General features: G+C 38.8%; 1 protein-coding gene across 4 annotated transcripts in view; it reads left to right on the top strand.

The window, feature by feature from the left end:
- The window catches only part of Faah2 (fatty acid amide hydrolase 2), a 196026-nt gene extending 186905 nt beyond the window's left edge, over positions 1-9121 (top strand). For all 4 annotated transcript variants that reach the window (XM_047538012.1, XM_047538010.1, XM_047538011.1 and 1 more), the window contains one exon: positions 8689-9121. In XM_047538012.1, the coding sequence (XP_047393968.1) occupies positions 8689-8864 (176 nt within the window). In that variant the 3' untranslated portion in view covers positions 8865-9121. The remainder of the gene's footprint in view (positions 1-8688) is intronic.
- The last annotated feature ends 4613 nt before the right edge of the window (positions 9122-13734 follow it).

Raw genomic sequence — 13734 nt, 5'->3', positions numbered from 1 at the left:
ATTTGATAAAATACAGCATTCCTTCATGCTCAAAACACTAGAAAAAATTGGGGTAGTGGGAACATTCCTTAATATTGTAAAGGCCATCTACGCTAAACCCATGGCCAATATCATTCTAAATGGTGAAAAATTGAATGCATTCCCCCTAAAAACTGGAACAAGGCAGGGATGCCCTCTTTCACTACTTCTATTCAACATCATCCTTGAGATTCTAGCCAGAGCAATTAGACAAACCAAAGAAATTAAAGGGATACGAATTGGAAAAGAAGAACTCAAACTATCCCTGTTCACTGATGACATGATTATATATTTAGAGGAACCTGGAAATTCCACCAGAAAACTTTTAAAACTCATAAGTGAATTCAGTACAGTAGAAGGTTACAAGATCAATACTCATAAATCCAATGCATTTTTATACATAAGTGATGAATCTTCAGAAAGAGAAGTTAGGAAAACTACCCCATTCACAATAGCATCGAAAAAAATAAAATACTTGGGAATGAATCTAACAAAAGAGGTGAAAGACCTCTACAATGAGAATTACAGAACACTAAAGAAAGAAATTAAAGAAAACCTTAGAAGATGGAAAGATCTCCCATGTTCTTGGATAGGAAGAATTAATATTGTCAAAATGGCCATACTACCAAAAGTGTTATACAGATTCAATGCAATTCCAATTAAAATCCCAATGATGTACCTTACAGAAATAGAGAAAGCAATTATGAAATTCATCTGGAAGAATAAAAAACCCAGAATAGCTAAAGCAATCCTCAGTAGAAAGAGCGAAGCAGGGGTATCGCTATACCAGATCTTCAACTCTACTACAAAGCAATAGTAACAAAAACGGCATGGTATTGGTACCAAAATAGACAGGTAGAACAATGGTACAGAATAGAGGATATGGACACAAACCCAAATAAATACAATTTTCTCATACTAGACATAGGTGCCAAAAATATGCAATGGAGAAAAGATAACCTCTTCAACAAATGGTGCTGGGATAACTGTAAAACAATATGCAACAGAATGAAATGAAACCCCTATCTCTCACCCTGCACAGAACTCAACTCAAAATGGATCAAGGACCCGGAATCAGACCAGAGACCCTGCATCTTATAGAAGAAAATGTAGGTCCAAATCTTCAACTTGTTGGCTTAGGATCAGACTTCCTTAACAGGACTCCCATAGCACAAGAAATAAAATCAAGAATCAACAACTGGGATAGATTCAAACTAAAAAGCTTTCTCTCAGCAAAGGAAAGTATCAGTAATGTGAAGAGAGAGCCTACAGAGTGGGAGAATATCTTTGCCACTCATACTTCAGATAGAGCGCTAATTTTCAGAGTCTATAAAGAACTCAAAAGACTCTACACCAAGAATACAAATAATCCAATCAACAAATGGGCTAAGAAAATGAACGGACACTTCACAGAAGAAGATCTACAAGCAATCAACAGATATATGAAAAAATGTTCAACATCTCTAGCAATAAGAGAAATGCAAATCAAAACTACCCTAAGATTCCATCTCATCCCAATTAGAATGGCGATTATCAAGAACACAAGCAACAATAGGTGTTGGCGAGGATGTGGGGAGAAAGGTACACTCATACATTGCTGGTGGGGTTGCAAATTAGTGCAGCCACTCTGGAAAGCAGTGTGGAGATTCCTAAGAAAGCTTGGAATGGAACCACCAGTTGACCCAGCTATCCCACTCCTTGGCCTATACCCAAAGGACTTAAAATTAGCGTACTACAGAGATACAGCCACATCAATGTTCTTAGCTGCTCAATTCACCATAGCCAGATTGTGGAACCAACCTAGATGCCCTTCAGTTAATGAATGGATAAAGAAACTGTGGCATATATGTACAGTGGAATATTACAATGCCATGAAGAATGATAAAATTATGGCATTTGCAGGCAAATGGATGAAATTGGAGAATATCATGCTATTTGAGTTAAGCCAATCTCAAAAAACTAAAGGACGAATGATCTTGCTGATAAGCGGATGGGAACATACAATGGGGGTTGGGAGGGGTTAGCGTTAGGGTTAGGGTTTGGTTTAGGGTTTGGGATAAGGAGGGTGGTAATAATGGAGGAAGGAAGGACTGTTAGAGGGAAAAGAGGGGTTGGAGGGGTGGCGGGGAAGGGAAAAAATAACAGAATGTATCAAACAACATTACCCCATTTAAATTTATGATTACACAAATGGTATACCTTGACTCCATGTACAAATAGAGAAACAACATGTATCCCATTTGTTTACAATAAAAAAAAGAAAATTTTAGTATGAAGTTTCTAATTCTTTCTTTAACATTTAGTATGCTGTGGTGTGAATGGTGTCATTCACTGAAGTATTGTTGGTTGGTTGCAATGGTTTCTTCCCTGTCTTTTGTATAAATCTCTTATAGCTTCCTACCTGCTTTTATCACTTCTAATCTTCTGCAAGAGACTATACAATGAGCTTCTTTCTCCTGAGAAAACTGGACTGGGTGAATATCTAGGTATGATACTTTTACTCAATGTGTGTCCTCCACTATTCCCAATATCAGCACCACTCTGAGAGAAGACACTAAACCCTATTTACTAGTTACTGCAGGGTAAGGCCCCATACTATTAAACCTTAGGAAAATCAAAATCTTGTTGATTATATTCTCCACAGTTCCTATTCTAGGCTAAAATTTGTACCAATGTTCTGGAATAGGTTGGGAAAATAGTTATTAATGATAATAGAATCTATTACATTATATAAAGGCCTAAAAGGGGAGGAGAGAACATATTGGGCAAAGTAAAAATGAAAGGAAAGATAGAAAATAATATAAACCAAGAAATACAGAAGATAAAGTTAGATCTGAAGATTTGAGACAGTAGCAGGTAGTGTAAGATGGAAATGAGTGGCTACTTGGAGCAAGTTTAAACCTGAGCTAGGAAAATAAGATAAAGAGAATGATTCCAACTAATGTTTTAAAACATCAGATGAAATAAAATTAAATGACTTGAGGGCCCAATATAAAATATTAAGGTAAAATCTATCAAATCAAAATGAAGAGTTACATATGTAAGATCAAAATTGACATTAGGCCAAGGTGGAGAAAATTATTATTGAGTACTCCTGGTTTGTATTTCATCAGAATTTGGGATCTTTAGGAAATGCCCATTATTCTTTACCTTTGGATCTTCCTATAGTTGCTTAGGGGCAGGAGTTATTTCCCTGGTTGTTATGGATTCCACCACCTAGTTCTTTTTCTTCTACCCAGGGGCCTGAGGCTTCATACTAAGAGGGTTTTGTGTTACATCTGCTGTTTTATTTGTTGAAGGAGCACAGGCAGTGTTCATGGCTGTCACATGGATTTCTGCAAGATGCTTATGTACTCACTCTCCTCAACAGGGACTTCTTTCGTGTGGTAGTCATTTGGATGTCTGCAAGTGTTGGACCTTATTGTGTGCTCTCTGTTGGTGTGGTGGAATATGGTACAGAAGCCTCTCCACAGACTGATTAGATGACTGGGGTGCCATCCCTATGATCGGGTTATAGAATCAGTTGGCCCACCTGAAGTTGGGCTCCCACTATTTGTAGTTGTGAATCACTGGAGCCCATATCTCTCCACTAGATATTCTTCTCTGGAGTGGTGCTATCTGAGTACATTTTGACTGCCAGAAATCATGCAGGCTCTCCATGGGCCATGTATGGCAGATAAACAGTTCCACCATAGTACTGTACCTGTGACTTGAAAAGACAGTTGACTCTCCTGTGCCTAAGCTCTTACTGCCCATATTTGTGAATCTTGAGTCCTATTCCCCTCTGTGAACTGCGATGCTCAATTGGCCCACCTGCATCTGAGCTCTCACCACCAAGTCATGAATCATGGCTGCCACTCCCCTCCACCGTAGTACTATACTTGTGACCTGGGTTTTTTTTTAACTTTGTATTTCTTTGTCAAACTTCTCAAGTTAAAATGAAACAGGAACAGCAAAGACAGTGAATAAGATCAAGCAGTTTAACCCAAATTGTGTACAGAAATCCAGATAGCACCACTGTTGCAAATGGTCATGAGGTGCTTGGATAGCAATGTCCTGTCTTCCATCTCATGGAGTCTTTATTTTCTTTAATCCTGTTGAAGTTTTCTGTTGAATGTTTCATTTCAATTATTATATCCTTTATCTCTTGCATTTCCTCATACTACACTAAAAGAATTAATCTAAGTATTTGTCAGCGATTTCAGAGATCTCCTTTTCTTTAATGTCTATGCTTTTGAGGAAATGATCACCTTTTCTACACATTGTATTATTTGGAAGGGATGGTCTTTTGCTATTTATCCTAGCCTTTGTTTCCTAATGGCAGTTTGCAATGGCAGTGGACACGTTGACATTTCTTTTGGACCCTCTACTTGTGCTGAACTGCTTCCTGTCCTCTGAAGTTGAATGGAATGGTTAGTTGTACTCAGATAAGATCACTAGCTGGACTGTGTATTCTATCATAGCAGCTGTATGGGCTTTTCAATCATCTCTGATTAGGTCAAGTTGCAGGTTGGCTTCCCTAGTTAAGTGGTACTAAAGTTCGGAATCTGTATTTAGGGTGGGTTGACTGCTGTGGGTACAAGGTCTGGCAAGGTTTCTGATGTTCCTGCATAGTCATTCAGGATAGGTTGGCCTAGATATTTGCAAAGTTTCATTTGCCTCCCATCCTGAGAAAGTCTAAATGAGAGAACTGAGGCTCGGTGGTATTGCTGTTCAGATGCTCTGCTGCATAGATGATCACTAACCTGCCTTTGTATCCTGTCCAGTGGAAGATTTAATTATGTAATTAGGATTGGGTGGAGTCTTCACTTGTCCACTAGTGTTGGGAAGGGTCAAATCCTCTGCATTGGAAGTATTTTGGGGCCTATAATTGACTCCTGTCCTGTGGAAGACTTATGAAGAATACCAAGGCTTGGTGGGGTTACTTCTTGGCCACTGGAACTACTATATGGATGGAACAGGTGTTCTTCTCCATGGCTAAGACCTTAGTAAAAGCTCTGGAACTGACTGAAGTTACTGCTTGACCACTAGAATTGAGTGAGGTCAGATGCTCCTCTCAGATATTTCAGGATTTACATTTGCCTCCCATCTTGGGCAAGGCTTAAGGAGAGAATCAGGTTTAGGTGGAATATCCACTTAGCTGCTGAAGTTGGGTGGGTTAAGATGCTCCCTTTCACAAATAATTGCTTTGCCTTTCAGCCTGATTATTTAAAAAAAAATCACTGGAATTGGTGGGGAATGTGACTAGGGCCTTCAGTCCAGTAGACATGTGAACTCTTCCTCCTGCAGAGTGATATGACTGGGTAGTTTCTCTAGTATAGTGTTTCCATTAACCATAATGGCTTGCCAAAATCTCCATGGTAGCCATTGTGACTCCTACCCCCAATCTTTGATAGTAACTAATCCCTGATTTTCTAGCCTGCCTGTGCTTTCAGTGTTTTCCATAAGGTAGGATATTAGTAATCTTTCTGTGGAAGGTCCCAGAATGGCAGAGAAGGTGAATAGCTTTCTCCAACTCTCCCCAACTCCCATAGAGGAGTGATGTGGTTAAAGTGAAACAATTCCTCTTACTCTCTGAATGTGACTTTTCTTAGTTCTGTGATCCAAATAGTTATCTCAGCCTCTTAACTTCAGGGATATTAACAAATATTCTTATCTATGATCACTTACCACATGTGTGTCCTTGAGAAGAAATGAAGCTTCCATCTTGTGAAATTACCGTTTCAACTCTCCTTCCATTTTTGACACAGGATGCAAGACAATTCAATGGAAAAGTAATAACTTTAAACATAAATGAAAGAATAATAATCTGAAACATAAATGACACTAACATTCAGAAGTTAAGAATAAAGTTGGTAGTTTCCTTTGCTGAATAAAAGCTTTTTAGTTTGAATCTATCCCAATTATTGATTCCTGCTTTTATTTCTTGTGCTTTGGGAGTCATGTTAAGGAAGTCTGATCCTAAGCTGACATGATGAAAATTTCGACCTACTTTTTATTCTGTAAGGTGCAGGGTCTCTGGTCTGATTCCAAGGTCCTTGATCCATTTTGAGTTGATTTTTGTGCAGGGTGAGAGATAGGGGTCTATTTTCATTCTGTTGCATATGGATTTCCATTTTTCCCAGCACCATTTGTTGAACAGTCTATCTTTTCTCCATTGTATGTTTTTGGCACCTTTGTCTAGTATGAGAAAACTATGAAGAGAGAGCCTACAGAGTGGGAGAAAATCTTTGCCACACATACTTCAGATAGAGCACTAATCTCCAGAATCTATAAAGAACTCAAAAAATTTTACCCCAATAATACAAATAACCCAATCAATAAATGGGCTAAGGAAATAAGCAGACACTTCACAGAAGATCTACAAACAATCAACAGATATATGAAAAAATGTTCATCATCTCCAGTAATAAGAGAAATGCAAATCAAAACTACCCTAGGATTTCATCTCACCCCAATTAGAATGGCAATTGTCAAGAATACAAGCAACAATAGGTGTTGGCGAGGATGTGGGGAAAAAGGTACACTCATACATTGCTGGTGGGGTTGCACATTAGTGCAGTCACTCTAGAAAGCAGTGTGGAGATTCCTCAGAAAACTTGGAATGGAACCACCATTTGACCCAGCTATCCTGCTCCTTGGCCTATACCCAAAGGATTTAAAATCAGCATACTACAGTGATGCAGCCACATCAATGTTCATAGCTGCTTAATTCACAATAGCTAGATTGTGGAACCAACCTAGAAATCCTTCAATTGATAAGAAACTGTGGTATATATACACAATGGAATATTACTCAGCCATAAAGAATGATAAAATTATGGCATTTGCAGGCAAATGGATGCAATTGGAGAATATCATGCTAAGTGGTATAAGCCAATCCCAAAAAACCAAAGGCCGAATGTATTCTCTGATAAACGGATGATGATACATAATGGGGGTGGGAGGGAGGCAAGAATGGAGGAAAGAAGGATTGTATAGAGGAAAAAGAGGGGTGGAAGGGGTGGGGGGAAGGAAAAATAACAGAATGAGACAAACATCATTATCCTATGTACATGTATGATTGCACAAATAGTATGCCTCTACTTCATGTACATCCAGAGAAACAAGTTGTACCCCATTTGTGTACAATGAAGCAAAATAAATAATTAAAAAAGAATAAAGTTGGACCCATACCTCATAATGTATAGGAAACCTTATTTAAACTGTATCAGATGTACAAATGTAAAAGATAAAACTTCAAAATTTTTAGAAAAACACATGATTTAATCTTTGTAGCCTTGAGTGAGGGCTAATCAAGGACTTCCTGCATGGTACCAAAACCATACCATTTAAAAAATTATACATTGAATTTCATGGAAAATTTAAAATCCCTTTCCAAATGAATCTTTCAATAAAATTGAAATAAAATATAAAGACTTGGAGAAAATATTTGTAAAAAGTGTATTCACTAGGGATTTATAATCCAAATATATGAATAACATAATTTAGTAATAGGACTAAAGGGTAGCTAAAAATTAGAAAATGAATTTCATATACATCTCTCCAAGGAAGACATAAGTGGCCAATATGTACATGAAAAGATACTCAACATCAGTAATCTTTAAAGAATATTAAAATCACAATGTATTGCATTGCACAGTCATTAAAACAGCTATATTCGAGCAGAAGTTCAAGTATTATTAACAAGGAAGCAAAGAAACTGAACCTTTCAATCATTACTAGTGCAATGTTGCAAAACCAGTACACCCTTTCTGGAAAAGCAGTTTGGTATTTTCTTAAAATGTTAGCTGCAAATTTACCATATGTCCAGCAATTTTATTCTTTTTTATATATTTGAGAATTGAAAAAGTATTTGTATACAAATATGTATACACTAATGTGCAATTATGCTATTGTTATTGCCACAAATAGCCAAAAAGGATTAAACTAATTTTTTATCAACTGGTAAGTGTATAATCAAAGTTTACCACATTTATTCAATGGAAGATTCATTGGCAATAAAAAGAAACACTTGGATAAATCTTGAAACATTATGCTGAGTAGAAGAACTCAAACACAAACACTTAATGTATTATAAGATTCTATTTGTAGGAAATAACCAGAATTGTAAATCAGTAGAGATCAAAAACAGATTAGTGGTTGCTAAGAGTTTGGGTAGAACAGAAATGGTAATTAGTATGGAGTTCATTTTGGAGTTCATTTAACACAAATGATATTAATGCAAATTGATATTACAAAATGTTCACAAGTGAAAGGAAAATCCATATATCTGAAAACACATTAGCCTACCTTTGCATTTACTATGATTTTTCTGAAAAAAGCAGAGGGTAAAATTTAGAAATAGTATACTGAGAAGACACTTGTGCTCTCCTTCACATTTTATCTATGTGTTCAGTCTGATTCCAGCTTCTATTAACCAAGTAACTTTGAACGTGTTATTCTGCTTTTCTAGCCTTCAGTTTTCTTATCAGGAAAGTAGGGTTAATATTGCTCCTATCATGAGTTTGTTGTGATACTTCAGAAATGTAATAAGTATAAAGTCCCTACATGTGTCATCATTGTTTATAGCTATTATTATCATTATTGACAAAATGAAGGGTGAAATAAGTTTTCTGAAACAGGTTTTGACTTCTCAAGTTTTTCTTGTTTGTTTGTTTTTTTTTTTAGGTGTCTTCAATGCCCTGGGTTTGCCTGTGACTCAGTGTCCACTGGGTTTGAATGCCAAAGGACTTCCTCTAGGCATTCAGGTTGTGGCTGGTCCCTTTAATGATCACCTTACCCTGGCTGTGGCTCAGTACTTGGAGAAAAGTTTTGGTGGCTGGGTATGTCCTGGAAAGATTTAGCAGGACACTTTCCAAGGTCAAAGCATATGTGTGTATGCATGTGCATGAGTGTGTGCATGTACATTTCTATTGGCTGCATGAAATCAAGCACTATCAGGCATGTAGATTAAAAATAAATGGAGAATTTTTTATTTCAGTTATTCTTTCCACTTTTACGTCCTGCACTAACTTTTGGTTTCATTATAATGGTAATATTTGATTTCTGCTTTTACATTACTGGAGAAGGTATACATGTAAATGAGTAAGTGCAATAAAGTTCAAAAGATACTCTCTTGGTGCCTGATTTGTATACATTGTGGAGATCAAAGGAAGGAATTGATTCTAATGAAAATATCTTAAGAACCTTCATGGAGGAAATGGTGCTTAAGCTGAGAGGTGAATGACAGTTATGTGATTTCCAGGAAGGCAGTGGAGTAAGAGAATTATAATTGGAAGGAGCTATAATAACAATGGCAGATTTTCCTGTTTATGCATCAGTAAGTTAGTTACGTCTGGTTTGGAGCTGAAGAGAATTATAGAAGCAATTAAACAAAGACAAGAAAAGAACCTCCAAAGTCAATGAAAAATTTCATGATTTTGTCCACAAAGGAGGCCTAAAATCAATGGCACATCAGTAAAAATAATCAAACATGGAACACAGTTTTTGTTTCCAAATACACTTTTCCTGTAAAAGAAACCAGCTTTTCTTGGATAGAAAGTTGTTTCCAGGAATGAGACAGTAAAACTATAAGAAGGATCAGTGAACTTGAAGACAGCCTTTTTAAAAATACACAGAGGATAAAAAGAAGGAAAATAAATCAATAAGCCTATGAGATCAGATATAGCATCAAGAGAGCAATATGCAAGCAATTGGCATTTAAGCAAGAGTAGATAATAACAAAGGAATAGAAAGTTTATTAAAGAAATAATAGCAGAACAAATTCCAAACCTGAAGAAAGATGTAAATATCCAGGTATAAAAAGGCCAAAGTCCAAAATTCAGATTCAACTTAAAACAACTCCAGGATATATAATATTTAAACACTCAAAAGTCAAAAACCAAGAGATCATCTTGAAAGAAGCAAGAGAATGAGAACAATAAAATATAGGAGATTCTTGAACAAAATGGCTGACTAGTAGTGCCTGGCATATTTCCTTCCACAACAAAAGACAAAAACGAGGGAAACAAATAGAAATTTCACCATAGTGTTTGAGCATTAGAGTACAATATTATGTGACAGAGACACTGTTGAGCACAGATATATGCTAAATCAACTATAAACCAAGTATTAATTCACCAGTGAGGGAAGGAGAAATATGAGACCCCAAGCAATCACCACTTGTACCACAGACAACAAAGTCACTTACTATTGGATAACTCTGTGATCTTCACAGTCCCTGAGCCCTTCTGAGCTACCTTCTGAGCTAACCCACTGCTACATTGCCCCTGAGAAAGAGCTGTACCTATGTTTTGTCCTGTCTGACCAGGCTTTAGATGCATGGACCCATCTTGATAACACAACCTACCTGGGGAACTGAATAGGTAGACAGCTACTCCAAGCAACTCCACTGACCCTTCCAAGAAAATAAGAAAAGATACCTCATCCATTGTTTAGTCATATTTTTGTAACTGAAATTAAAAGACCTGAAAGAAACAACATAGAGGAAGGAAAGTTTACTTATTGTTCATGATTTCAGAGGCTTCGGTCTATAGATGGGCAACTCCAATGCTCTGAACCTTAGGTTAAGCAGAACATCATGGCAAAAGGACAGCAGCTCAGAACGTGACAACAAGGAAGCAGAGAGAAATCTTACAACCAGGAACAAAATATAAACACTGAAGGATATGGTCACCCGCCTGTCCTCCATCTCTCCCCCCAAACTCCTCCCATTGCCTGGCCCTGCACACCAAGAGGGCCCACCAAAAGTAACTAGCTCCTCCCATGACCTGGCTCTACTAATCCCCATGATACCCAGACTATCATGATGATCTGCTGCCATTTTCCCCCAGAACATGTGCCCTTCTGGTGCTGAATGAAGCATCAAAGGTCCATGAGGTCTGCCTCCATTTTCTTTTTCTTTTTGTATTCTCTTTCATATGCTTTCATTTGGCTCCCTGACCAAGAATGGAATGTTTTACGGTTTCTTTTTACCCCTCCCCATTCCAATGAACCTCCAGTTTTTCTCCCACTCCATGAGACCTCCAGATCAAAGGTCACTTTCTGCCACTTTGTCCCCTCATGCAACACCAGCCTTCTCATTCCTCAGAGATGTAGGATCCCTTCTGGTCTCTCATAGAAGTGTACTGCCTAAGACTCTCACCTTCTGGCTCCTCCAGACTCTAAGGGGCCTCCTCCATTTAAACTGGAGAGATGTTCTCTCATTCTCTGATGGAAATGTCTGGTGACAGAAGGTATTGGGGGACACCCTGATCTCCACCACCACCCAAGTCAAAACTGTCCAATATGGGAGCTGCCCAATTAATTCCATGGGAGTCCTCCTTAGGTTGCCTCATTGCTCATCCAAAACCCAGGTTTCCTCTACCAATCTGGCCACAATCTAAATTTGGCAACCTAAATCAATGGCCTGAATTTGGAATTCATGATCTTTGACCAAAAATTCCCCCAAGATTTGGACCATTTCCTCCAACAAAATGGCAAGTGGCCTGAGGCTCCCTACCTCCAAGCTTTGTTTTGTTTTGTTTTGTTTTACCTGTACTCAAAACCATCATTATGCCAACCTTACTCTGCTCTACAATTAATTCTCAGACATCCCACTCCCTAACCCCTCTAGATCAAGTCCTGACCCCCATTCCTCTTCTTCATTTACTGCCCATGAAATAGCAGCGCCCCAAACCAACTTTTGCCCACAGGTTGCTGGCACACATCGGTGCCGCCTGCAGTGAGGTATATGTGTTGGAGAGAGTGCCAGTCCGTGTTCGGGTCACCATCTACCCCAGTGGTAGTCTTCATGGGCTGGTACCACTTGCCCCTACCCTTCTCCCTGGAAGCCCCTGGCTGCTGCCGCTGCTGCATGACCCAGGCTACTCTGATGGTCACCACTGCCCACAACAGCACCCACCCCACCAAGACGGGACTCAAGCCATGGAGGGAAGTGCATGTATGGAGCCATGCCCTGGGGATATGTGCCCTGGCAGTGACCTGCAGGGCAACACAATGTCATTTGCCATCATGTATCAAAAGAGGTGGATTGGATTCCCCTTCATCCAGGTGTTGGGAATGTCTTTCTTAACTTGCTTCAGTTTCTTTTCTGTGGGAGAAATTTGTGGGTGGGAAAGAGGAAGACTTGAGACAACTGAAGGCAGCTGGCCAAGACCACCCCTGGTGCTGCAGAAAGGTTTCATGTTTTGAATCTGACCCACATTCCTGATAACTCTGGTAACTAACATTCTTAAAGATTTATATTCCCAATAAAAGGCCTTGTCCTCACCAGCCTTGTTATGGGAACAACTTAGCTCTTGCGCCTCCTGATGAAAGATTTATGGTTTTTATCATTTTCTTGATATTCACTGACAGATCCCAGATACTACAACATTTATTTTTTATTAATCTCATTCCAGTACTCATCTCTTTTTGTTTCTGTCATAGAGGCATCCACCACCCAGATAACTTTACAACCTGTTCTTTCTGAACAAGTCTTTTGCCACAGACCCCTCAACTGATCCAAGACATTCCTAAAAGAGAAACCCAAACTGCTTGCCCCCTCTCAGCTTGAAGCAGCCAGAATGATTGTCCTCCATTTTCCTCTAATAGCAGTTAAAATTACATTTTCAGAGGGAGGAATGAGACCAGGGAACAAAAAGACAGTGGGTGTAGGGGCTGGGGTTGTAGCTCAGTGGTAGAGTGCTTGATTCACTTGCTTGTGAGGCACTGGGTTCAATCCTTAGCACCACATAAAAATAAATAAAGATATTGTGTCCATCTACAACTAAAAAACATTTAAAAAAAAAAAAAGACAGTGTACAGATTGGGTTAGAAGGGCCTAATTCAGGAGGAAATTAAATGTTAATCATTCAAGACAGTTGCCCCTCCTCTACCTGTTACCAAGGTAACCTGCCTCCAGGGAATTTTCCTCCCTAGAAGGAGTTGTAATGAATGATGCCCCCGAGACCATTCCCTTCCTGTTTGTACCCCTTTAGCACACTGTTGTCACTAGTCACATAAGGATGGGGGAAGAGAGAGGCAGGATGGGGGAGGAGAAAGCATGCTAAATGCTGACCTGTACATGTTTTCTATTTCAAGAAGAAATTTACCTGCAGTTCTGCCTACTCTCTGAGGACTGGAGATGTCACTTTCCTGTTCACTGCAGAAGAAATGCAGATCCAAAATATTGATAAGAAGAACCAAGTTTCCCTGAAGGAGGAAACTTCTTTGACCTGATTCTAAAACTCTAAAGTATTCTAAAACTCCCCAGCTTTAAAATTAGATACCTTCCCTAGAATCTCATAAGACACATTTTCTCCTATACTCCCCCCATCTGGCAGGAAAAAGACCAAAAAAATCTGTCTCATTTAATTGGAGTAGAACTACCCCTCATGTGTCCTAGTTCAGGTATCCAAATTATTTATTTTGTCTAGTGGAGACATCACCCAGAGCACTAACAAGCTTGCCTCCCACTTTGAATTGAGGAGCATAATATTGAATCATGATCCTGTGAGTATAAAGACCCAAAAGGACAAAGGGAAGAGGTAAGAAATTTTAAGGGCACAACTAGCTGGCAAATGTCCTCCCTTAAATTAAAATAGTTACCAAAAAGTTAATATCCTCCATTCCGAGTGAGTCCCCAGCCAGATGTCATGGAAAGAAAGGCAAAAACTGCTGACCCTTAGAGACTCCAGGATCAGGGAGCTGCCCCTAGTCAAGGAAAATTTT

This window comes from Sciurus carolinensis, unplaced genomic scaffold (genome assembly GCF_902686445.1).
Source record: "Sciurus carolinensis unplaced genomic scaffold, mSciCar1.2, whole genome shotgun sequence".
Taxonomy (NCBI): domain Eukaryota; kingdom Metazoa; phylum Chordata; class Mammalia; order Rodentia; family Sciuridae; genus Sciurus; species Sciurus carolinensis.
Note: the sequence above shows the minus strand (reverse complement) of the source record. Positions and strands in the feature narration are given on the sequence as shown.